The sequence below is a fragment of the Typopeltis vanoorti genome, chromosome 22 (genome assembly GCF_054136105.1).
Source record: "Typopeltis vanoorti isolate ZY-2024b chromosome 22, IOZ_Tvanoo_1.0, whole genome shotgun sequence".
NCBI classification, from domain to species: domain Eukaryota; kingdom Metazoa; phylum Arthropoda; class Arachnida; order Uropygi; family Thelyphonidae; genus Typopeltis; species Typopeltis vanoorti.
The window spans coordinates 28,730,313-28,757,806 of NC_143570.1; the positions used below are offsets into that span (position 1 = coordinate 28,730,313).

At 36.7% G+C, this 27,494-nt stretch overlaps 1 protein-coding gene across 1 annotated transcript in view; it reads left to right on the forward strand.

Annotated features, from left to right (window-relative positions):
• Positions 1 to 8,938: 8,938 nt before the first annotated feature.
• Non3 (Ribosome production factor 2-like protein Non3) overlaps positions 8,939 to 27,494 on the forward strand; it is a 106,043-nt gene continuing 87,487 nt past the window's right edge. Inside the window, exons 1-2 of the mRNA XM_090411804.1 lie at positions 8,939 to 9,034; positions 15,671 to 15,803. Coding sequence (XP_090267930.1) covers positions 9,012 to 9,034; positions 15,671 to 15,803 — 156 coding nt within the window. The 5' untranslated portion in view covers positions 8,939 to 9,011. The remainder of the gene's footprint in view (positions 9,035 to 15,670; positions 15,804 to 27,494) is intronic.

The following is a 27,494-nucleotide window of genomic DNA, read 5'->3' on the forward strand; positions in this document are numbered from 1 at the left end:
GAATAATACTTGGATAAAAAGCAAACATAGGTAATAGACATTGCTTTATTAAAAGTGGCAACAAATGGCACTGAGCAGAACATGTAATGAGGATACTGACAACAGAACGGGCACCAAGAAATGGTTATCAGAAGCCAGGTAGAGCATTGGTAAGATGTTATGGAGATCTATGGTGGAGAGATGCATAAGACTGCCTAAAATGGAAGAAACATGTAGTGGCATTCGTCCAGCAGTGGGCTGATGAACGCTGTTGTTGATGATGATCATAATTTTGTGACGATGATATTCTTTGTAAAAGAATGCTGCATCTTGAAACTTCTCTTTTTTAAATTATCTTCTTTGCCTTAATTCCTTATATCATCCATTTGCTGACTCTGCATGTCACAAATTCAGACAATGATCCTGACTATTTGACTTCTTATCACTGAAATTTGATTTCCTAAAATCCAACTGTCCTAACAGGAAAGTCATCTCTTCCATGGTGACTCAAATGTCCAATTTCAGCTTGCTCGCTTTTTCCAATGCAATGAGAAAGTTGGAAGAGATTTAATGATTTGCTGTAAGAATTGAACAAATTATTTGCTACTCATCAGAAAATAACACCGAAAATCTTTTCTGCTCACACATCAGTCTATATCCGATATTAGCTTCCTTCCAAGCCTTCTTCGAGGTATATTGTTGAGGTAATTTTTGCAAATAAGACCTTAATCTCACACAAATTTCATCTCCAGTGAAACGCTTTTCTCTCAGCTATTCAGAAACTTACATGGACAATAACGAATATCATGTGGGGATATCCAAGAGTTTAAATTCTATTTTCCATGGTCAGACTACTACTTTTACTGTCAAGATCCAGATACTTGACAGAAATTATCCAAGACAGAATAAGTGTCTTCATTCTCCAGTCTGTTACTAATTCCACCCAATGATGAATCGATTTTCAGAAAGCATGTTAACACAGTCCAAGTAAGAAAAACAAATGACATTAGTGGTTTGAGGAAAAACTCCACCATTATACACAACTACATTACATTGAAGCTATCAAAAACTGCAAAAAAGTCATATACGAAGTTGTCTTACTTTAACAGAGCTAAATGTAGAATACTTAGCTTTGCACAAATGAGTCATTCCTTCTGCTCTCTTGAAAACGAGGTTCGGCACAATTTCTCTTTCGCCTGTGCTATGCTTCTTTTCGTTCTCACTCTCTGTCTTATTTAGTACAAATGATACTATTACAATATCACCAAAGAATAATGCAAAAATGACCAAGTCAAATCACTTCCAAATCTACTGGAACATTATACACAGTGAATTCCTCTTGTAGTCTTCCACCAGTCTCAATACTAGCTAGTCCTCATTGTGGATATTCTGTTCTGTTGAAGAGATTTACTCCTATATTAAAATCTCTCCTTTGTGATCTACTGATACTATTACCGAATGGAAGTTCACCTGACACCAAGTTCACAGCATGGAAGTAAGCTCATATTAAGCTGATTCCAAAAGACAGAGACATTAACAATTGAACTATTTTTTTCACCTTAGTGATGCATAAAGCAATGGAGAACATTCTCAACATTTAAGTAATTATTGATCACCAGTATGAATTCTGCCCAATCATGATCTGCAGTAGGTATCCTCAAGTCCGTCACCGCCTCTGGACATATGTGATGAAGAGAGGCGTGGATAAGCCTTTGCTATTGCATTCAGTATTTGCTTTTAAGGCATTTAATATGGTCTAACATCGAGTGCTTCTCAATAAACTGCCATGTTATGGTGTAATTTCCAGAATTTGCAATTGCATTTCCTGTTGCCTCTCAGATTTCCTCTACTGAAAATTATGAAGGATGTTCTCTGTTCAGATTTCCTACCAATGCAGATGTTCTTTAGGACTCTGTTATTTCACGAGTCCACTTCTTAATTTATATAAACGATCTTCTTTCACTGACCTCAAACTAATCCATAGTTTTGTTGATGATAGCATACACTCTCCATTTCTCCTATACATAAGAGAAAAGCAAAAAAGGCTCAAAAATCACATGCTTGAAGATCTTCTAAAACAAGTACTCTAGATGTTCACATCATCATCAATGGCATGATGACAACCTAGTCACTTTCGATGCTTCCAAAACATTTTTTTTCTCTCAAACTATTTTATAAAGCTCAGCTCGACAGTTAAGATCAGATCGCTCTCTAGGACTGGAAATTACTGGCACAAACACATCACTTGTATAGCACCTTTAACTTCCAAGAAAAGTTGGCATCTTTTTTGCTTTACTCTTCATCTGTCCTCTTTATAACTGTATACATATCCAAATCTGCTAAATATTGAAATACTGCTCTTATGTTTGGATGATACACCCCAAAATATGTGTAAAAATTCTTGATGTCCAGAAGAGGGCAGTTCGCTAACTGGCTTTGTGTTTGCTGACTGTTTTGTGTCTCTTCTACAAACATTTCAATGGGTGCTGTTCATCAGAAATGGTATCCATCATTCATCTCAGTTCTGCTAAACTTGCAATAACACAAACCACAGTTGCCCATCATCTATTTACAATTGAATTACAAAGCCACTAAAACTAATATGCCCATTCGAAACTATAACCTCAACTTTTTCAAAGCGAGTATGAGCTGATTACTTTCCCCTTAACCAAATTTGCAATAATTTGAAGCTTCTCATGTGTGTTATTGATATATCTGAGCATTATATTAATAAAAATGAACATCAAAAACTTTTATTTACAAAAGTTCTATTAGATTTAACAAGTTTTTTGATCAACCCTAAATGACACATTTTTTAACCACTATTAAACCATAGATCGCCACAGATTTTAGCCAACACTTTCATCGGAATGACTTGACACACCGTTCAATCAATGGATTGCGGTTATTGAATCTTCCTCAGTGGATTCATATATAGCCAGCTGTTTTAACGATTAACTCTTAATTGTATTATCTATCCCCAATTTATTACTTTCAATACCGTAGCACTTATCTTCATTTGAATTTATTACTTCATTAGAAATCAAATCAATTATTTTATATCATACTCACACTTAATCAATGTTTGATGCTACTTAAATGTGAAGGTTATTTCAATGCAATAAAGATTTAATAAATAAATCTAGAATAATGCGACGTATTAATACACTAAGATGAACTATGGGGAAGAGATAAACTTATTTGACACCCAGGATAGCAATTATTGAATCTCCTCCCCATACTTCATCTTAGTACATTTAGCGCCATGAACTATACTATTCTAGATTTTCTTACTGACCTATAGAAAATAATAATAAAGGAGATATCCTTTATTATTATTTTCGATAGGTTTACTACTATTCACCCATGAATGGCAGTAAACCTATAGTACCGTAGGAGATAAGAATAATTTTTTTCCCATTTTATAAAATTAAATACATATATTTTTGTAAGGCCTATGTAGCTCACTGGAAGTGACGCTTGCATTCTCTGTTTAGGTCTTCTGAATGAACTCTCTCTATTTTTTTTTTTGTTAGGCGTCTTACTCATACTAAGGAAAATAAAAATTACACGTTCTAATGCTAATATGATACTTGACTAGTTAAAATAACTTGCCAATTATCTCACTCTAAGGTAATCCTTTACTGTTGTGCATATAATAAAACAGGATATCTAACAAATGGGACCTGTATAACTTTAAAGCAACGTTTTTTTCACTATAATGCAACATCTTCAGCAAAATAATAGTGCAGATTCGATTTTATTCGCGAACTATAGGAACAGTTTCCCCTCCATTCTGAGTTAATCAGTCTTTGGATCAGGGTGACAGTTTCCTGCCATCCTAATAAGTACAACATTTTTGGTTGCCATGCGCCAGCTTTGGGTGATGGTTAAAGTGGAGACCATTATTATTATTATTTAAGTTAACAGCATGACTAGTTCTATTCCCTTGTTTAACACAGCTTGATGGGACATGTTATTTACTAGTGACGCCTTACAAGTTTCATACTTGGAAGCTTATTTGTAAACACGCTCTCGGCTATCAAAGCCTATTTTCTTGTGTGTAAATTGAACGGATGTATCCCACTAGCAACATTAGTTATCCGGTTTGGTTTATTAATAATATTGAAAAAGAACCACAGTCTACAAATATTCACTTATCTCGATAAAGAATTTCAACGACAGTCGGCGGCCTCGTTTCCTCCACTAACAACAGAAACCGCTAGATGTACAAGCTTTTCTCTTTCCATTTCACTCATAGTGTTTCAAAGCATGAGCTCGCACGCATGCACACACATACATATTATCCACGTCCACTGTCATCTGAATCTTCCATATTTATATTCTACCCTCCATTCATTTCGCTTTGAGCTGTACATCCCACTCGCAATATATTATCCTCGTGATCTTCATAATTCTTATTGCAGGTAAAGGTAGTGATTCAAAGGCCAAAATTTACTTTCTTGTTATCTTCTTTTAGAGAGTGTTTTCTTTTATTGCCTGATTAAGTATTCAGAAAATATATATTAGTTAATGAATAATTAATATATTCAGAATATTTTAATTATTATGATAGTCTCAGGCCTGTGTAGCTTTGTGGAAGTTATGTTTGTATGTTCTGTGCTAGGCCACCCGAAGACAGACTTAAATTCAATCTAGTCGCTGACTGGAGGAACTCTTTCTAAGCCTTTCTTCGACCGGTTCCCAAGTTAGTCGATCTCTGGTAAGCGCAAGCGGTTTTTCCCTCCACGAAACTTGAGTTTTTCGTTCCATAAAATCAAGAAAATCGACTGTAGAACTCACATTATTTCAGACAGCGACATATACTGTTAGGGTTAGGTAACAAGAGTTGAGAGCACTTGTTTTCCAGTTTCGTCATCGATTGTCGCATATAATTAGTGATAGTCATGGGACATTTATTTCTGATGGGCTGCCGGTGGCGATTGAACTGCCTACTCAGTCTCGTCTCCAAAGCTAAATAGGATTAAAAGGCTTCGGCTACTTCCTATAAGGGAATAAAAGGAGTTACCTAATTATTATTTATATATTATGTGATGAATTTCATGCATAGGAGTGCACAGTGAACAAAAAATGGTAACTGTAGTGGTGACAAAATACTGGTTTAAAAATCAACTTGCAACAGAAGAAATATAATGGCTTTTTATCTCTGAAAAAATCAAAGTTGTTGGTGTACAAAATAGGGCCTTACTGATCACACTAAGAAATTGAAATATTGAAACAATAATGGATTGAAGAGGCTAAAGACCGCAGACACCATACAAAGAATTACCATTTTTCAGAAGACAGACTAATGATATATAGAAAAGCAGAAAAGGAGACTGATATAAACTTAACTTAAGAAAAGGAAAGACAATACAATTACATAAATAGAAAACATCAGGTTTTATGCCACTTATCATATTAATTAATAATGTAGGATTGCCAGACTGACAGAATTTTTTAACTGTAGGCACGATACAGGTAAAATAAAATAAATTCCGTGTGATGATACAACGTTCCCCCTTTATCCAGGAGTTCACGGTAACATCTAGTGCCTCGAAATTTTATCCGGGCTCTGCAACCGGCATAGGCTGACGAATCAGACCTATGGCTGGGTCAGTATTCCTGACTGTAATTCGTGTGTGTCCTCGGACCGGTTTGCCTGCTTGCGGGATGAAAAACACCAGATGAAACACTCATACAAAAAAAAAAACACGAAATGAATCCTTTAACGTTTTTGCCCTAAATGACGTATGTGGAGCTTATTCAGCCATAGTTGAAGAACCGTGGGAATCGTTTTCCACTCTCTAGTTTTCATTATTGATACTAAGATACAGGCCACCAAAGAATCAGAGAATAAATTACGGAAGACAAAGACTACTATATGACGACCTCAAGCTTTACCTAATATATATTATGTCTAAAATAAGATGGATTATATAATCGATTTGTGTTCTGTGGAGTTATTAGGAATTCCTCCTGGAAATCGAGACAAGAAAAATCGGACGATCTGGGGGGGGGTGTACACGGGATGGGACTACCACGTCCAATCCATCGGTTCCCAAATGTGGCATTAAGATGCTGACTCACGTCCATGCTGAAATGGGCGAGTGCCCTCGTGCAGGACCCACATACGGGAGCGGATGGCTTGAACATCCTGAAGCAATTACAGCAAAACCTGATGCATAAAAATATGGTACGTTCGCCCATCGAGGCGGTCCAGCAGTAGGTAGAGTCCAATTAAGTAGTCATGCAAGATCCCCGCCCAGACATTGACGGCGAACCGTTGCTGGTTCGACTGTCGACGTGTACCATGGGGTTTTCTGGGCCTCCCACAAATGCGCATTATGGACATTGACTATGCCTTCACGTGAGAAAGTTAATTCATCCGTAAAGAGCACATGAGCGAGGAAATCGGGCTGTACAACATTTTGCTGCAGGAACCACTGGGCAAAATCCATGTGTAGGGGATAATCAACAGCTGTTAATGCCTGCACTCGCTGCAAGTAAAAGGAATGTGGCCCTTCTTCATGCAGTACTCACCAGAGACTGTTTCGATGCACACCCAGGCTCTGGACGGTGGATTGCATGCTTGTACCTGGGTTATCTGTCACCATACACAAGATGTCCTCACCCATGGCTGGCGTTCTGACCGTTCAGCATCATGTCAACTGACGTGGAAGGTGCCTGCCTGCCTTACACAGCTAACGATGCAGTCGGGCAAACATTTTATGATCGGGCATGAGGTGCATAGGATATGGCTCACGGTACAGTCTTTGTGCCTCTCTACGATTGCCCTCGGCTACGCCGTACATCACGTGCATATCGGCTTTCTCTGCGTTCGTAAACTGCTCCATCTGGTGTCCGGTCGACGCGGAGAATGCTGGGGTTTGGCCAATCCAGCGCTTGTAAGCTGTGCGCCTCGTCTGTGCCCTCTATCGGCATCGGGCTGCGTTTGCGGCCGCATATTCTATGACGAATATTGGTGGTTTCGGTGTGTACTACCATCCCCTCATGTTTGGGCCATGAATTCAGGGACACCCTGTATATAAATATATACTTAGAGTCTGAAGCCGTCAGTTCATGGCATCTCAGACTCTAAGAGGTGTATATAATGTCTGAAATAGTGTAAATTCTACCTGCCGTCGATTTTTGAACACCATGGAGTATGAAGACCGATCTCGGGAGACCTACTCCACACAATATATATTATACCTCTTCTTAAACTCATTGACAGACGAAGCATTCAAAACTGATTCAGGCAAAGCATTCCACTCTCCAACCAAAATAATCTAGTCCTCACATTCTTGTTAATCACAATGATATTGTTTTTTAGGGATGATCTCCTATTTTTTCACCACTAGACAACTTTTGCAACCCACATATTCTCAATCTATCAATAGGAAGCATTCTCCAGACCACTCTCTGACCTGATCTCACGCCTCTGAATCTTTTCTTCCACTTTTTCATCTTCGAGGAATTCAGAAGGTCAGACCTGAGCAGAGAAGTTCAGATGTGGATGCAGCAACGACTTATAAAGAGGAATAATTTCATTATCTCTGCATGTTAGCCTGTTCTTCAATAACCAAATAATTCTATGAAATATCTTGGACGCCTTTGCAATATACCATCTGAACTTGAACTGTCTATCCACCAACACCACCTAGTATCTAGTTTTATCAATTTCCTGGAGTACAGTCTATCAATGTGATACACAGCTTCTAAAATTTTAATCCAAAATTGCAAAACTTTCCATTTTTCCACATTAATCTGACATCCATTATCTTTGCCAGTACTGCCAGCTTCTTTAAATCTTCCTACAAGCTCTCTACATCAGCTTGGTTAATTATTATGCTACCTAACTTTGCATAATCAGCAAATGACTGAATATCTTCCTTCAAATCATTTATATAATTTATTTTCAAATTAAATAATAATGGTCTAAGCACCGAGCCTTGGCGTACACCACTGGTCACTTGTTTCATCCAAAACTCTACTCCTGCATGCACTATTTTTTGCATGGTTTATCCCTAATAAACCAAGTAAAATTCGGTATATTGAAGTTTTATTGTCGTCGTCGTTTATTATCTACGATTCAGCTCCGCATAAGAGTATTTACGAGATGGAATTATCATCCCCCCTAAATTCATTCCATGTTGCATAATAACTGGAACAAAGGAGGAAGGACATTATACTGGGGATGTAGATACGAGAGTAGTTCATTCAGAATAATGTCCTTCCTCCTTTGTTCCAGTTATTATGCAACATGGAATGAATTTAGGGGTATGATAATTCCATCTGGTAAATACTCTTATGCGGAGCCGAATCGTAGATAATAAACGACAACATCAATAAAACTTGAATATATCGAATTTTACTTGGTTTATTAGGGATACACTGAATGGTAGTAATGCAACTCTATGAAAGAAAGATTAATAAATGCAGTTAAGAAAGGATTGTCTGTTTATTATCGACACGGCATTAGGAACAAAAAATGAGTATTGCAACTGCTAATGAAAGGGGAAAAAAGAGATAGAGCAAGGAGAAGGAATTACTGTAAAAAAAAAAAAAAATCTCTCTATTTATGACTCTGAATGATGGTTGTCAACTTTCAAACCTGGAAAAAATGCATTTGTAAATCATGGTAACATAAGAAAACTTACTTAAGTTATTCATATTACAGTCTCCTTATTAACTGTAATACACATTACATACATATTACAGCAGTTCTTTTGAAAATACCTCTGCATCAATATTTTCTCTCGGTTAGATAGATATATTTCATGATTTAGTACTATTCATAGACTAACTATATGAATAACGTACTGAACAATATGATTCGTATTAATAATCATATTTATGGATATTCTACGAATAACCTTTCATGCTGATTTTTAATTCCAAAGTTTATTTCGGAACATATGATTAGTACTATTCGGGTACAAAACAGAGACCTCTAGCGGAATGTTATGGTGTCCTCGTGTTTGGTTTGTATGTTGTCTTAGTGATCAAGAAATAGAAACGTACGGAAAATGCCTATGTTACAACGAGTTGTGTAAGTATGATATTATTAATTATTATTACGGGACACTTCCAAGAAGTGTAAGGATTTATTGTGGGAGGGTACTTCACTCTATACTACTTTAAATCTCCATCTATGAAACCTTGTACACGTGTGTGTACAAGGTTTCATATATATATCTATATACATATTTAAATGTTTTGCGAATATGTGAAAGGTATATTACTCAACATATGGGGTAAATGTATCCAATGTCCCAGAGTACTCTCAAGGTTTCCCTCTCCCTCCCCGAAACGTTTTTTTATCCATGAATTATTTTATTTAAACCGCAGTTATTTCTTTTGGTTGGCATGCAAAAAACCCGAGTTCTGGGAGGACTTGTCAACTCTCTTGACAGGTTATTATTATTGTTATTATTATAACGGTGTCTCCATGGAGTCAAAAGACACATTGCGGGAGACCCTACATTGAAACACTAACCATTATTTACACAATGCCTGTCATACTTCTCCTTAAATTCATTCGAATTTAAGGAGAAGTATTCATATGAAGCATTCACAACCACCTCTGGCAATGCATTCCACCCATTCACAACCTTCCAAGCAAAAAATCTAGTCCTTACAGCCTTGTTAACTGCACTCTTACATAATCTCCAGGGATGGCCCCTTGTTCTCTCCCTTCCTGCGTTGGTCTTGAAAATGTCATTAGTATCAATCCTATAAAATCCCTTTAATAATTTATATACCTCTACATATCTCCTCTCTTACGTCTATCAGCTAGTTTTTGGAGCGCACAGACCTGCAACAATCTTTGTAACTCTCCTCTGAATCCTCTCCACCATTTCTTCTTCTTCAAGAAATCCAGGTGACCAGATCTGTGCGCAGTAGCCCAAATGCGGTCTTATTAATGTCTTATAAAGTGGAACAATAACTTCCTTATCCCTGTTTGTTAGTGTGTTCTTCAACAACCATGTAATTTGATGTGATGTTTTGGCAATCTTTGCAATATGCCTTTAAATTTAAGTTCTCTGTCCACAATAACTCCCAAGTCCCTTGCCTCATCAACTTCTTGCAGTTCAGTTCCATCAATATAGTAAACAGGTTCTCCCAAATAATTTTTAAAGTGGTAAGGAATACTATGCAATCTAACTATTCCCAAAACTGTGAATGCTCAGGCCATAATTCGAAACCAATTCCATAATGTAAATTGTCCACCCTGAATAATGTGCATAAGGTTTACACTTTCTTATAATCAGCCTTTCTGTTTGAATGGAAGTGATATTGCAGGAAATATTGGGTATAAAATTTTTTATAGTAATTGGATTTAATGTGTAAAAATCAGTTTTGAAACATGCTGGACTAAGAGTAAGATAATTTATCACTTTGTAGGTCTCTCTTCAGCTATTGCTAAGCTTACTATCACAGAATAATAGCATATAAAATAGCCCTTTACCCAAAAAATCTTTGAAAAAGCTGGTAGTGTTGTTTGTAATCTAGGTGCCATCGTGTTATGTTAAAGTGTTTATTAGTATGTAAATATATGTGTATTGCTGAATTATAATACCTTATTATAGTATTGTGGTAGAACATATAACTTTCATTTCCATATTACAGTATTTCATCAATGCAGTAATATGTCACATCAGGAATGTAAAATTGTAGCCATGGTTATGAGCCAGAAGTGTTATAAAAATGAAGAAGATAGAGTATGCATCTGCTGCAAGATTGGTACACAAAAGGGATTTATGTGTTACTTTGTTATAATTAATTTCTGATATATAATGCCATGCAGAAGTTTCTTTAGTATATTGTCTGCTGTAATACTCTTGTAACCATTATGTATTATAGCTGGTTTTCCTTTTGCATCAGGTATTTATGCATTGTCCATTCACAGTGCAGCAGAAGTCTGTAATAATTTTAATACTAATGATAGAATGGAATAAGAACACTTACATGATTTGCCGTTGAATGAAGAAAATGCTGATGTCCACATTTTTTTTAGTTCATGAAAGTCAGTATTTTCAAACTTATAAAACAAAACAAAACAAAAAAATATAAAAATGTAAAGCATAGTGTCAGTTCACTGAACTGACACTATGCTTTATGATTGGTTATTCACTATGCTATGATTGGTTATTCAACCAATCTAATTGAAATGTTGTCATTTGTCATCAGTTGCTGTTTCTGTTTTCTGAGTTTCATCTGTTTTGCATATGTGAAGTGTGAACTGATGTGTTTAGGCACCAATATAGATAAGATTTTAATATATAATTTTATATAAATAATTTATAATTTTTTGGTCCATATTTACAATGGGAAACAGTGTTGACGATCTACTGAATGTTCCGTTTTCTGCTAGAGCTTTCGCTGATTGTATGATTATAGTCAAAGGAGGTTGGAACTTGCATACAAATAAGTAAAATGAGTTAGTTTAGACTTTCTTTTGTTCAGTTTGGAAAAATAACAATTTTCCAAGTGATTACTTTTTCCGATTTCTACACACAATATATGGCTGTATTTAAAAATCACATCAAAATTCAAGGAGCTGTTAGTCAACACCCACATAGAGTTTTCAACTCATTGGAGCAACTTCTCATCCTCTTTTCTCAAAAAAAAATAAAAAAAATAAAAGCCAATTCCTTTCTTCATTCTAACCACTTTCCCCCACACACAGGCATTGTCATGTCATAAGGTATTAGGAGCTCTCATCTGTTGGGACTGATATATATATATATATATATATACACACACATATATACAAAAAAAGATAAGCTGAAATTTGAAACGTTTTTATGTCACGTTTTTTTTGTCTTACCGGCTTACTAGCCTGGAGCTCGAGGGGTTGGGTGCCAAGGGGGCGGAGACCCCTTAGTGTATATATATATATATATATATATATATTTAAAAAAATATATATAACACTATTCAGATTCCTTCTCTATGCATAATCTGGCAGAGTATGCCACAACAAGATTTGAGCGCTTGCTGAAAAGGAAGCATTCTGACTCATTACTAACAGTTCAGGCCTGTATGCTGTCTGGAAGCACCAGTGTTTTTACTGATAGTTGCTTGAAATGGAAGGAAGGGTTACCCCACTCCTTCTTTCCCTTTCTATCCTCCCAAAAAACATACATTTCCATTATAAGTGATATCCCAGTCATCATCAAACAGTTTTTCTCATTCCAGCTATTATCCGGTGGATAAATTGAGTCACTGCAAAGCAATTTTATTTCCTTTATTTCTTGAAATTTGTAAATAAGCATAATTCATTTGTTCTATAGCTATTCCTACCTATGCCACCCCTCTGAGTGCTCTTGTCTGTTTACCTTCATAACCCTTTATGAAGATGAGCAGACCTTTAACTCGCATATCTCCCCAAATTCAACTATTCCCCATGCATCCCAGGCCATTCTATTTGTATACTGACTATTCCCATACATACATTACTGATTCCAGAATCCACTTGCCTTCTACTGTCTCCTTACCCCCCCCTCCCATTTCTCTGTTCAGCTTGCATTCCTGTTCTTACGTTTTCATCTTTCACACTCTTCATTCACAAATACTTATTGGTCAGGTATAATCTGTGGATTCATTGTGAGAGGGGTCTTCACTCCTAATAGTGCTATTATACCACTTCTCACTGTTGGCCCATTTCACTCATTATGTTCTATGAATAAAACCTAGCCTTTACACCCCAACTCATGACAATTATCTTTTCCTCTTTTTCATTTAACAATCAAACCTTGAAACCAGTGGTGTGTTGGTAATTTTTAACAACTGGCTCGCTTTATGTTTAACAACCGCTCGCTTTATGAAAAATTTGATTCAAAGAGTTCTATTGTATCTTCAGATGTCTTTGTTTCTGCTTCTTCAAATTTTGTCCTTTTAATGTTTAAGAAGTTTCGTTCTATTTCATTTTTTTCAACTAACGGCTATCCACTTTTTCGACCGCAAAACTCTAACTCTGATTAAAATTATTTTAATTATTAAAAAAAAAGAAAAAAAACAAAATAAAAACATATATTAAAGAAAATTTTCCTATATTACCTACAACCTTACCTATTATCAAATGAAATCCTGAACAAAAAAAATGTAACACTAATATTACCACTCGTAGTCGATCAAATGACCGGAGACTGTAGCCGTCGCAACGAATTTTTGTATTTATCGATAGTGCAACAATGTTGCATTTCCAAGAACTTAATGTTGCAAGTTCTTGGAAATTTGCCAAAAAATAAGGCATTATTGTTTATTCAGATACCCAGTTCAGGAGTTTCATAAATCCTTTCATAAAGAATTTTAATAACTGGCTTGCCCGATTTAAAAACATTAACAACTGGCTCGCTAAATTTGAAAAATTTTAACAATCGGCTTGCACAAGCCAGTCCCAACACACCACTGCTTGAAACCCAATATTATGTAGGTTATCCATCTCTGAACCTCTCCATTCCTAACACCACAGAGAATCTAGATCACCATATCTAAGTATAGCAGCTCATATGTGGTGTTTCAATCAATATAATACCTAGTGTGCCATGTTACGCATTTGACATTTATTATTGTTTATCCAATAATAACTGACATTTATTATTGTTTATCCAATATGGCCATCAGTTCAAATCATCCTGCAGAAATTTGTTATTAGAAATATTCCATAATACCCTTTCACCTTAATACCATTACCAGACTTAGATGTTGTCTATTTCTAGACTATCTTCAGTATCATTAATTACAAATTGAATAGCATTGGCATTTTCTGCTCAAAACATGACTTCAATATTATGGGAAATATCTCTGGCATATTTGTCCATGCTGCATCATTGAATTAACCAAGTTTTGGTATTCCTAATTTTCTGCCTTTCCTTATGCTTAATACAAATAAACTGACAAAACCCATACATTCAGGTCCCTTGCAGCTGTAAGCTGTCCTACTTTGGCCAAACATGCAGGACAGCGAATATCAGAATTTCAGAACACAAGGACTACATCCACTTTCACCAGTATACCCACTCTGGTCTTGCAGACCATGCTCTGGATACATGCCACAGAATATGGTGGAAGAAAGCTACAATAATACACCATAGCAAGTTCAAATTTGAGACTTTTCATGGAATCAGCCTAAGCCCTAAGAAACATGCCAAATCTCAACAAATTTGGTTGCATGAGACTGCCCCAAATTTGGGAGACGTACATCAGGAGACCTTCAGCCCAGCAGCCAAGAATACCTACATAGCCTGTTAGGGGGCACCATCAGGACTTTTAGGAGAAACAATAGCTTCCGCACTTCGTCTTCATTCACTGTGTACAGTGTCTGCGTGCATGTGTCTTTAAGTTCCTTTGAAGATGGCAATGTGACATTGCTGAAATATTGGAAATATATATTAAAGTTTAATTTAATACATTATGAATTCCTTAAGTTAATTAATAATCACAAATAAACTGAATGTAGAGATATATAAATAAATGCGCAAAAGCACACTTGCTAATGAATGCTTTTGAAAGGATATACACTTTTTCATTTCTCATTATAATTTAACTTCTTTCAAATTTTAATTTTTAATTTTTGTTTTAATTTGGATCTTTCTGATTTTGGTCAAATTCCATTCAGCATGATTATCCACATCTTTTAATTTTATTTACTCTATTTCAGAATTATACATTTCACTTCTGAAATAATTTTCCTATATATGTTGTGAACATTCAGAGTTCTACTTAATGTGTGGTTGCAATGTGAGTTCTGCAACTGTGCAGTTTAACTTCTATTGGTTCTATGATGATGTAATGCAGATTTTATTGGCACGGATCTAATTCATTTATTTCCTCAGTATTGAGATAACAAGAATATACTATGGGTTTTGTCAGACTGAGAATTGAAGATCCATTTTACTTTAATAGATTTTCTAATAGAAGAATGGCACCACATTCTAGTGAACAATTTCCATTAATTAAAACTGTTGATTTCTTTCACATTTATATGTCATTCTGTTGCATATGAGGGCTTCATGTCCTTTAAGTGACATTGGTACTTGTTCCGTTATTTTGTTCAGTGTGTATTCTGTGATTTGTCTTAATGTACTGTAATAGAGAATGTTAAGCAGAACACATAATTTACAAGTTATTCAAAGCATGATAAATTTATATTTGCCTATATTTTGCTTAACCCTGCAGAGATCGTGGTCAAAAAAATTGCAGCTTAGGTCATGTGTATCCGAGAGATACATTCATTACTAGTATGTGCTGAAATGCGATAAAACTTGAAAACACTGCAAATATAATATATGATGGTTTATTTATTTTCAGTTACAATCTAGAAATTATTGAGCAAAGAAACAAAAAAAAACAACAACTAAACCAATACTAAACTGACATCGCAGTTCACAGTATCTCTCAGATACAATTTACTATCAGATATCACAAACCTTTACATAACATATGTTAAACTAAATTGATGGAATAAACAGTGTGGAATATCACTCGTAATATATGTATGCATGACCTCCAAGCCATAACTGTGTAAGAATATTTATATTAAAACAATTTGTTGGTATCTGTCAGATCAGCTGCGACCTCCACAGGGTTAATTGTAATTGGTTTTTTATTTCAGGAAGTCTAGCTACTTTTTCTTTATTAACTTTTTATTTTATTTTATTATTATTCTTTTTACATACAGGAAACCTACAACACATAAAGGAAAAATTTTCTTAGAAAATCGACAACCAAAATTAATAGAAAATGTTAAAACAGCAATTTTCATACGAGGAGTCAATGCTAATGATACAGTCCTAAAAGCACTTCGGAATTTTGTAAGTTTTTTTGGATGGAAATGTTTTTAGAATTACTGATCAGGTTTTTAAGTGCATCCATTGATAATCCGCGATTTAATTTAGAATAAATTTATATGTCACAAGGCCTCCAGCCCTTGGATCATTGTGTAGTGATCATTACTGTTATCTGCTATATGGTTTTTTTTTATTGTTGTTCAATGTTTGTAGCCCTTAAAATATTGATAATTTGCAGTTTTTCTTTTAAAATTATGTATGCCCCCCCCCCCCTTGATGAGCCCTTGACTCCTAGAGGCCTCAGATAATAATAATTAATATATATATATATAATTTATATAAATAATAATATATTTTTGTAGATAATAAAATTATATATATAAAAATAAAAAGTTTTTTAGCAGGTGTTTATTTTTCATACATGCTAATTTAAATATGAAAACTTTATATAGCATTTTTAAAGTTCTTATCAGTACATATGAAACTGCAATAATCCAGAATGCAACATACGAGGGGTGGTCTGAAAAGTTCTTGCCCTATCAATGAAAAAACAAATTTATAATTTCAAAATTATTTTTATTTTTCAATATAATCTCCCTTAAGACTAATACATTTATTCAAGCGATGCTCCAGCACCATTATCCCACTCCTGTAGTGGTTCTTAGTAAGATCTGCAAAATACCCCTCTACAGCCAATCACCTCTTGATTTGAAGAAAAATGCTGACCAGCTAGGAAGAGTTTTAGTTTTGGGAAGAGATAGAAGTCATAGGGATCCAAATCTGGGGAATATGCTTTATGTTCAAACAATTCATATTGCAGATCCCTTAATTTTCCCATTGCCAAAACACCTTTGTGGGCAGGTGTATTGTCCTGATGAAAGATGATTTTTTTTTCTTCTGCAAACCGGGTCTTTTCTCACAATTTTTTTCGTCTAGTCTGGTTAAATGATCAGAATAATATTCCCTGGTTATTGTTTTACCCTTTTCAAGATAATTAATGAAAAAATGCCTTTAGCATCCCAAAACACTGATGCCATGACCTTTCCTGCATCAGAAAGCAACTTTGTCCTTTGGCACTGAACAACCGGCTTCTGTCCACTGTTTTGACTGCTGTTTGGATTCTGGTGTGTAATGGTCAATCCAAGTCTCGTCCATAGTAATAAATCGATGCACAAAATCAGTTTTATTCTTGTTAAAATGTTCCAAGTGCTGTTCAGAGATTTTCGTGCGAGTACATTTTTGATCTGCTGTGAGCAAGCATGGCACCCATCTTGCGCAAAGCTTTTTCGTTTGCAATTCTTCATGCATAACATATCCTACATGTTCTTTTGAAATGCCTATAGTCTCCTACAGCAATTTCAAGCACTTTTGACTTGCTGGTCATCCAATACCATATCGGAATAATTTGATCAATGATTTCTGGTGTTGTTCCACTTTTTGGACGTCCTTGACGTGGATCATCTTCAAGGCTGGTACGTCCACGTTTAAACTCGGCAGCTCATTTCTTAATTGTCAAAAATGAAGAAGAAGAGTGCCCATAAACTTTTATGAACTTCGAATGAATTTCTTTTTGCCGTAAGCCTTCTTTTACAAAGAATTTTATAACCGCATGATTCTCAATTTTATCCATTTCAAAGGATACAGATAACACTTTTGTTTTGAGACAACTGTATAAAACAAACTACTTGATAGAATGACTTGCAGTTTCACATGGATGCTTATGACAGATGTGCCAACTTAGAAAAAACATTCTTGTCGATAGTGTTGCCATCTATGTCGAGGCTGAGAACTTTTCAGACCACCCTCATATATGATAAGTGGTAATGTTAGCAACTTAAAAAATAGAAACAAAATAAACATATAGAAAGTTATGCTAGACAAATCCTGGTACCATCTATATGGTTCTGTCACTAAACAACAGTATTGGAATGATGCACTTGGGCATAATGTGTTTCCCAGGCATTTGTTATAGTCACATGTCTGTTTAATGGGAAAGACTATAGTGTGATTTTGTTATGTCCTAATCTTATTATTATATATCTATATGTTGTATAGTATACCTCTCCTTGGATGACACGTGATACTATTGAGAACACAAAGGAATTGCCTCAAGGTCGAGCCAATTCCTAGGTGACAAAGCCTCTGAAATTTGCCTTTCTTAAAGTTCTGGGAAAATTTGTTTTTTTATTGCTGCGCCACCCAGAACCCTTAGATTAAGAAAAGAGTTTTCCAATCAAGAAGTGAACTTGCAGATGTACCCACTATTGACCTTTGTTTGCAATCATGATCTTAACTATCGTTTATTCCCTCCTGCTTAGATTCAAATAATTTGAGTGGTGCATCGGATTCTTAGACACAGGCAATCAAATTAAAGGTTTATTTATCATATTTGTTGTCATACAGTATAAAGAATAATCAATCATTACTATTAGAATCTTAAACAAAATAACTTACGTACATTTTAAACAAATATGAATATCATAAAAACACTTCTTTAAAAGAATCATAATCTAGCATTCTTAGATCATAAAACAAAAATGAAACTTTAGACTTGACTAAATTACTCAAATAAAGAACATTCCTTTTCTCTTTGTCTAACTGTTATCAGAGCACTATAGTCCTGTCTTATTCTAATCAGAGTCCTTAATTCTTAAATTACAGTTAATTTCTCTTCCTCACACACACATTACTTGACAAAAAGGTTACAATACCATACTTGATGATCCTTTATACTTGTCCTTTCGATTCCTGATTCTTTTTCTTTTAACTATTTCCTTTCCATCGGTTTTTTGGCTGGGATTCCTGCGATGTTGCTAGTATATCGAGCCTATGTCAAGAATGTTCTTGGCGAATGGTGATTCTGCATTCACATAGCACGCTACTGAGCTTTCCCATGAGTTGCCTATTATCTGTGTAAAACGTCTACCCTTTCATCATAGGGCTTGAGACCCGCAACCTTTTCAACTACTATGCGGCATCTCCGACTGCTGCTACCCGGGAGTGAGAGCAGAACTTCCCGCGTCCAGACGATCAAGAAAAGAAACCCACAAAAAAGCCTCGTGGGGGGGGATCCTAACTCTTTTATACCATTCCCCTACAGGTACTCTCTGTAACCTAAGTTGTTCACCCGTCATGTTTTTATTTGTACATGTGGGTCTCGTTTCCGTAGCATCTTCTTCGAACAGCTTAGGTCTCTACGTGCCATATGCATGCGAGACCATTTGGGGCAACTTCTTAATCCGATGGTTTGACGTTGTACTATGACCTTGTGTTCTCACTTTGTTACATGCAATTTATACAGCAATTCATTGTGTATCAATCTTAACAAGTAATATAAAATTTACCAAACTTCACTATCAAATATGCAATCTAGTAGAAATTCTTTTACACTGAAATATACACAATTTTTCTTCTTAATCACTGTATCCTATATTTGTCCTATGTTTAAGTGTAGGGATACCTCCAGAGACTCTTGAGTAATCTCAAAAACAAGATCATTTTAAATCTCACTGAATGTATCACTAATGGATCACTATTAAACTCATTGCTCTTTACCTGAATCACTCTAGGACAGTAAACTCAACAGTCATTCCATTCAGTGACAGGCCAAAACTTGCCACAGAGTAGAGCCTCTCTTCTCCCCAAGAGGCAAACACACCCAATGACAAGCATTACTAAATTTCATCAGTGGGAGCTAAACCCAAGATGGTAACAAAGTTAAATTAATATATTTAGTATTTTAATAATTCATATATTTTCCATATGCAAGTAGTAAAAAGGTGTGTCACTTATTTTTAAAATATTCTGGATCAGAGATAATTCTAAAAAGTTTTTTTCATTTGGTTACAAAGTAAATTAAACTAGACAAGAGATTATATTTATGTTTAATATAATCACTTTATCCAAGTGTAGGCAGACAAAGTTTGTACGTGCAGTATCTTCAACTAGATCGACCACTTGTACATAGACACTTGTATATTAAACTCAAGTAGATTATAGTGTGATTGCAGTATTTGCAACATAACCGAAATGATACACGCCACTACTACCTAACGTCTGAGCCTGACCTGTTTTTGACTCAATCCCAAATTACAGCTTTAATAACCACATTCTACCTTAATTGTCAAAACTACACTCCATGTGATTCTTTCTGCCAGGGAATTATTTGCTTTAATGCAGCTGTTATTCCTTGCCCAGAGGATGTCAAACCCTGAATCTCCTCTTTTTGGCCTTCTGTAGCATATGATTTCCTTTTCCCATTATAGAGCATGAGTTGTCTCTACTGCTTCCTAATTCTGAAAATTGCTGCGATCCCTTTGAAGATTACCTGTAGTCCAACTACCCAAACAATGAAGTAATCTTTCATGTCACTCCCCCCAAACTGGACTTTTGTCAATTCTGCTGATGAAGTTGGAAGAGAGGCTGAAGTATTTATTATAAACAATGGATAAAAGCAAATTGTTCCAGAAAGACTTCTGGTCCTGAAATCTCTTAAATGTCCTTAAATCATTCAGAAAAGTTCTCCTGATCTGATGCCTGTCCTTTATCATCTTTACATTCTGTTATACTCAGTTGGCATCTAACTCGCAGCATGGAAGCAAGCCAATATTCATTCCATTCCAGAAAAAGGAATGGATCAACTATCGAAATTCGAACTGTTGTTCTCACCTTAATACTTTCTCAAATAATGAAGAAAGTCATGATTGGTTAATTTTTATCTTCTGGAGAATTGCTAGCTTATCAGTGATGATTGATATAGATTATGCCTCAAAGTCCATAGTAAATTCTTTCACCTGTATCGTCCACCTTTGGATACTTGCTGTGGAAAGATTGGGAGAAACCACTCTATGCTGTTGCTGTGCTTGATATTTCCAAGGCATTTGATAGAGTGGCAGAGAGAGAGAGAGAGAGAGAGAGAAAGTGATTCTCAGTAAATAGTCATCTTATGGTTTGTCTTCCATCTTTTGTAATTGGGTTGGCTCTCTCTTCAAATTTCTCTGCTAATACAGCTGCTATATTACTGACTCAAACTCTATCCATAGTTTTGCTGATAGCCCTCTCCAATCCTTGGACAACAAACTGTGCAGTGCTCAAATATATGTGATAGATCATTGTCTTTGCTGGGTACTTGCTGTGATTGGGTTACAAATGTTATCTATGCAAACATGGGTAACTTTTAAAGACTTTAATTTAAATGTCCAAAACACTGATTTCCATGTGATATTTCACTTCAGTGATGAAAATCTAGTTACCTCCAATGCTTCCAAAATACAATTTTACTATTTTCCTCAAAAAATATCTAGTAATTCTCCTCTTATCTTTGATAACATTCAGCCTAACATTCATGACCAGTTCTCTTCTTGGAACCTTTCCTGGCTCTAGTACATTACTTTTATAGCATTTTCAACCTCCAAAAAGCTTGGTATATTTTTTAGCTCAAGACATTACTTTTTCACCTGTTTAGCTACTGACTCTGCAACAATCTGCCTAGCCTTAGATTACAACTCTAACATTTGGGATGATGCATTAAATATCTAAAAATTCTTGATGCTGTCCAAAAGAAGGCAATTCAGCTAATTGATGACTCCATTCTCTCATAGAGACAACTGCCACATAGCTAGTCTGTATTGCATTGTATCTTTCTTCAGATACTGTTCAGATTACATTATTCAGCTGAATTTACCTAATTACTAGTTTGCTAAGCAGTCATCCAACATCCATTTATACTTTAACTGCTACATCTGAATTCCATCTGTTTTCTCTATAACAGTCTTCTACATGAAATTTTTCAAAAAGACTGCAGTCTCCAGCACTTCAAAAAATAACTTTTACAGATTCCATCACTTTTGACCTCTAACTTCTAAATGCTATAGGACACATGCAATTCAGTTTGCATAATGTCCTGTTTGTATGGTATAAACAAGACTTTATGCAGAGCATTACATAGCTGTATTTAAGTTATTAGTTAAAATAGTAGAAATGTTTAACAAATAAAATCAGGTGTGGAGACAAGAATGCATCCTGTCTTCACCGTTAATCATTATCTGTATAGATCACATTATGAAAAAATAAAATAAAATCTTATATTATAATTGGAGGTATTCAACTGAGCTATTTACTTTCTGCAGAATGAGGTTATGCTCTGAAATAAATCTGGTACAAGCTGAAGGATGTCATATATAAATCGAATATATAACAAATTTGACATGAAAGTTGTAAAAAGACAGAAATCATGCCGGTAGGTAGGAACATTAAAAAAATATCCACTGTGTCCTTGAAGGGGAACCTGTAGAACAAGTAGTATTTCAGTTATTTAGGTATAGTTGCTACTTGTTCTACAGGCTTCCCTTTCAGGATACAATGGGATGGGATATTTTTTTTTAGCAAAGATGGCAAGTTCAAATATAGAAATGGATAGTAGAGGAAACGGAGCTGGTATGGTGGGGAGCCCAGTCGGGTAACTTTATTCTGAGTAAGAGAAATTAGTCAAAATAGATAAATTGCAATATATAAGACAGTATTCAAAACATAAATTAAAGATGCCAAGAAATTATATTGGTTAAATCCTTTATCCAGGTGTAAGCAAACAAAGTTTGTGCATGAAGTGTCTTCATGACAGGGATAAAGGATTAAATTTCTTGGCATCTTTAATTTATACTATAACGAAGTGAAAAAAACTTTAAACAGTGGTCAAACTAATTTTTACTTACAGATCTGAGAGTTGGATTAGAAATCAATTATATAAAGACAACCAACTATACATATTAGTGTTGTGGAAAAAATAAAGGAGCGAAGAGATGACATGAGTGGCAGAATCATATTGAAAATAAAGATACATTGTATAATAAATTTAGTTTAATCCTTTATCCAAGTGTGAGCAAACAAAGTTTGTACCTGAAAGTATCTTCAGGACTGGGGTAAGGTGGTACAACACCAGGGCGACTCCTTGCAAAGGTGGAGCAAGCTACCAACACTCCTATCTCAGTATCTCCCATAATGCAAAACACATCTCCTTGCAGATATGTATAATGTTATGCATTAAGGGAAGGGCCACTACCCAGACTAGTTTCGACCTTTATTGAGGTCCCTTCAGTGGGAGCCAGGCCCAAGTGGAGATACCAGGCAGAAGCATTAGCAGGTCATCTCTACCTATAGGAGTTGCCAAATGGTGTGCCACCCTTTTTTTAATAAATTACTCTGGATTTAGAGAAAAACACATCTTGAGGATATGTATAATGTTATGCATTAAGGGACGCGCCACTACCCAGACTAGTTTCGACCTTTATTGAGGTCTCTTCAGTGGGAGCCAGGCCCAAGTGGAGATACCAGGCAGAAGCATTAGCAGGTCATCTCTACTTATAGGAGTTGCCAAATTGTGTGCCACCCTTTTTTTAATAAATTACTCTGGATTTAGAGAAAGATGTTGAAAGTTTATTTTTCACTTGGTTAGAGTATAATAAATTTAGTTTAATCCTTTATCCAAGTGTGAGCAAACATAGGAGTTAGGATTGTTGGTAGCTTGCTCCACCTTTGCAAGGAGTGCCCTGGTGTTGTACCACCTTACCCCAGTCCTGAAGATACTTTCAGGCGCAAATTGTCCAGAAGGACGCCATGGGACGTCTAATAACGGTAGACTGGAAGTACGGTGGCCGTACCATCCGGCTTGTTGCAGTATATGCCCCGTAAAACAGCCCATACCACAGAAGCGGTTTCTTCTCTGCCCTTGAAAACTACCTCTTGGGAGCAGAACACCTAATAGTAGCCGGGGACTGGAATTGTGTGGAAGACACACGTTTGGACAAAGTAGGCGGGAACGCAAACTCCGGAACCGGCGGAACCAGCGCTCTAAAAAGATGCTGTGTAAATTTTGATCTCGTCGATGTCTGGAGGAGGAATAACCCATCGAAGGTAGAAACAACGTGGTGCCGCGGCCAGATATCGACGAGACTAGATAGGGTGTACATGTCCCAAAACTTGGAACAGTATGTTCAAAGGACACGTCACACCACAGCACACAACATGTCAACAGACCACAAATTGGTCATTTTAAAAATTACACTCCCAGAAGTTATGGAAACATCCAGAGGTCCTTGGAGGCTTCCTCCTACCTTTCCCAGTCTTTTTAGCAACCAGCTACAGAAACTCTGTGATGAATGGACAAACATCAACTGGGACTGGGAAAACTGGCTGCACTTTAAGTGGCAGGCTAAGGAACTGTTTCAAAAATGTGGGTGCGAAAGGGTCTACCAACAACGTAAACGGCTGAGGAATCTCTACAGGGAACTCGGCTGGTACCAGTCAAGCGAACGGAGCGGAGTTCCCTGCAGACATCTTATCAGACAGGTAGAAATAGAGCTGCGGCAGAGTAGAGTCGATGACCTCGACTTTCGCATGAGGCTCTATCTCAGAAATTTGGAAACACACTCCGCCGCATTCTACAATCAACAACGGGTGGCAGCAAACGATGAAAGAACGATTTACCAGATCGAGGAGAAAGGCCAGATTCTAAATTCAACCCATGAAATACTCCGTCACTTTCACCAGCAGTATCTCGGCATCTTCGCTGACCAGCAGGGCACGGATGACTTCAGTGAGTGGGACGTCAAACGTTTTCCCGAGCATCTTAGCGCCCTGCATGACAGGCCGATAACTGCAGCTGAAATAAAAGCCACGTGCAAAACGATGAAGACAAAAAAGACCCCAGGGCCAGACGGACTGGGGATAGAATTCTATAGATCTATATGGGACCTTGTACTGCCAGCACTAGTAAAGATCTTTAACGAATTCCTCACTTCGGGAAACATCCCCGAGGAATTCGCTAAGAGCTATACAATCTTTATCCCCAAAAAAGACCGAGATCGGACCTTGTCAAATAACTGGCGTCCCATCTCCTTAACTAACCTAGACTATAAACTTTTCGCAAAAATTATCTGTACATGCATTTAGGGCGGAATAGAAAACATAATAACAAGTTCACAGGTCTATGGAATCCCAGGTAGATCTATGGAATTTAATCTCTTCCTGCTAAGAGACCTAATCAGACTGGCCAAGGAAAAAAAATACCCCCTGGCACTTCTCTCCACCGACCTGGAAAAAGCGTTCGACAGCGTCAGCCACACGTACTTACAGGACACCCTAAAAAAAAGTAGGCATAGGCCCGAGACTTCGGTGTACAATTAAACATATGTACACGGGGGGCCTCGACACAACTGTCTATTAATGGGTTTCTGACAGAACCAATCCGTATAAAGAGAGGGGTTAGGCAAGGCTGCCCACTAAGCCCTAGCATTAGAACTTAGAACATTCTCTTTTCCCTAGCATTAGAACCCCTCATCAAAAGAATAGAGAACACCCCTGCAATTGATGGTATTCCACTGCCCCAAGTTTCCAAACAGTGCAAAATAGTAGCATATGCAGATGATGTAGTGGCCACACTCAGAGACTCTGAGTCTATCTGCATCTATCTTGACATACTGCAAAACTTCAGCATAGTCAGTGGTCTCCGAGTTAATGCACAAAAAACCAAAATCAAAAATTTTGGAAATTTCCATAACACCGGACTTCCCTACGGTTTAGCGCTGCATACGCAGCCGCTAACAATACTAGGAGTTCCCTTTTCTGAGTCGCTAGCTTTACCAGTTAAAAAATTACAGGAAATTACTCCTTTTATGGCAGAGCCACAGTGATAAAAACAATCATTACCCCAATGCTGATGCACACAATCAATATCACAGGCATCACACTGCTACAAGAAAACCAATTATCCAAAACACTCATAGATTTCTTCTGGAATGAAAAAAAACATGAGGTTAAAAAAACAATACCTGCAACTAAAACATGAAGAAGGGGGGTACGCTCTGCCTGATCTCAAAAGCTTGCTTTATGCAAATACATTCAAAACGTACGGAAGGCCTTAAACTCAAACCATATTTCAGGCCTCCTAATTAGATATTTTATAGGACTTTTCCTCCCCCTCTTTGGAACCACAGACTATGCTGGATCCCGTGCAAGGGTTATGCCCAAGTGGTACCGCACACTAGTAAAATCACTCACAGTACTTAGAGACAAAGGAACAGAAATCCTCACACACAAACCGAAAGCAGTATACTGGGATTTCTTCCAACTCTCCAGGCGTGATACACCAAACCTCGGGACAAACAATGAAATTCTCTTTAAAAACATCAAGAATAGCTGGGGACAGCCTTTTCATCGGGATCTGGCCTGGCGAATAGCTTATGGGCGGCTCCCGGTGAAACAGGTTAAATCTAGGTACGTACCCAGTCCGTGCGATCCCTTTTGTGATGTCTGCCGGGGCGTGGAAACGGTGGAGCATTTCTTTTATTTTTGCCCACCAGCCCAGCGCGTCTGGCAAAGACTGAGCACAGCACTGGGAATCTCGATGCTATCACTAGAAGAGGTCATACACCTGCAATTCCCGCCACCAGTCAACAAGATCCAAAAATTCGCCATTTTTTTAATTAACGTCTTAAAGTATCACATCTGGAAGGTACGGAAAAAATCCCAGGTACGGGACGCAAATTTAATGTACGCAGGAATAAGGAAAGGTTTCTTTTTTTACCTTCCTAAATTTCTTGCGCAAGAGAGACATCTACTAGGCGACTTTAAATTTGTGAACAAATACTGCAAACCACCGAAAATATGCTTTCTTATACAGGGACGCATCAAGCCCTGTATATTTCTTTAGTATCTCCAAAACTCCACCTAACTCTCCCTAGGAAAAGTAACAACCACTCTGTTCTTCCTCGCCACAAAGCTTTCGCTGGCACGGTGTCCTTTACTCCAAATAAGGGGGGGTAGATCTGAGAACCCGGGCTGCGAAGGCTTACTGCGAGGCGGTGCTGCTCCTTGTGAGCGGCATCTCCCGGACCAGTCTTCTACCCCATTCTAAGTCCCAGTGGTACCAGGTCTGCAAGTTCCTTATTTTGTTCCCTTTCAGTTCAACTGACCGGACCTTAAGTCCTTTGATTTTTATGTAATTTAAAAAAAAAAAAAAAAAAAAAAGTTCTAACTGAAATTATTGTTTTCAAAACAGGTCAGTGGATCTCCTTCATAGATAACTGACGAAATTATTAAGGATAAATTTATAAGTGAACTATTAGTCAAAATTTTTATGGTTAAATTTTCTTTTTTTTTTTAACAGATAAATTGAGAATATGTGTCACAGACCAATTAGTCATATAAGGCTAAACAGGTTGACTGAGGCCTCTTTTACCTCCTACTTCCTACTCTATCTTTCATTATTCTCCTCTCTTACTGTTTGCTGACCCTCAGCATGCTTTATTCTCCAAAGGCCGATGATGAGAGACATGAACTCCCATTCGACCTCAATAAAGGTCGAAACTAGTCTGGGTAGTGGCCCTTCCCTTAATGCATAACATTATACATATCTGCAAGAAGATGTGTTTTGCATTATGGGAGATACTGAGATAGAAGTGTTGGTAGCTTGCTCCACCTTTGCAAGGAGTGCCTTGGTGTTGTACCACCTTATCCCAGTCCTGAAGATACTTTCAGGCGCAAACTTTGTTTGCTCACACTTGGATAAAGGATTAAACTAAATTTATTATACTCTAACCAAGTGAAAAATAAACTTTCAACAAAGATACATTGTAGCATTCAAACGAGCATTTTTTCAAGGTGATATGGTCACTTGAAAAGACTAAAAGTGGAAAGGTTGACAAAAAACAGGTGGCACAA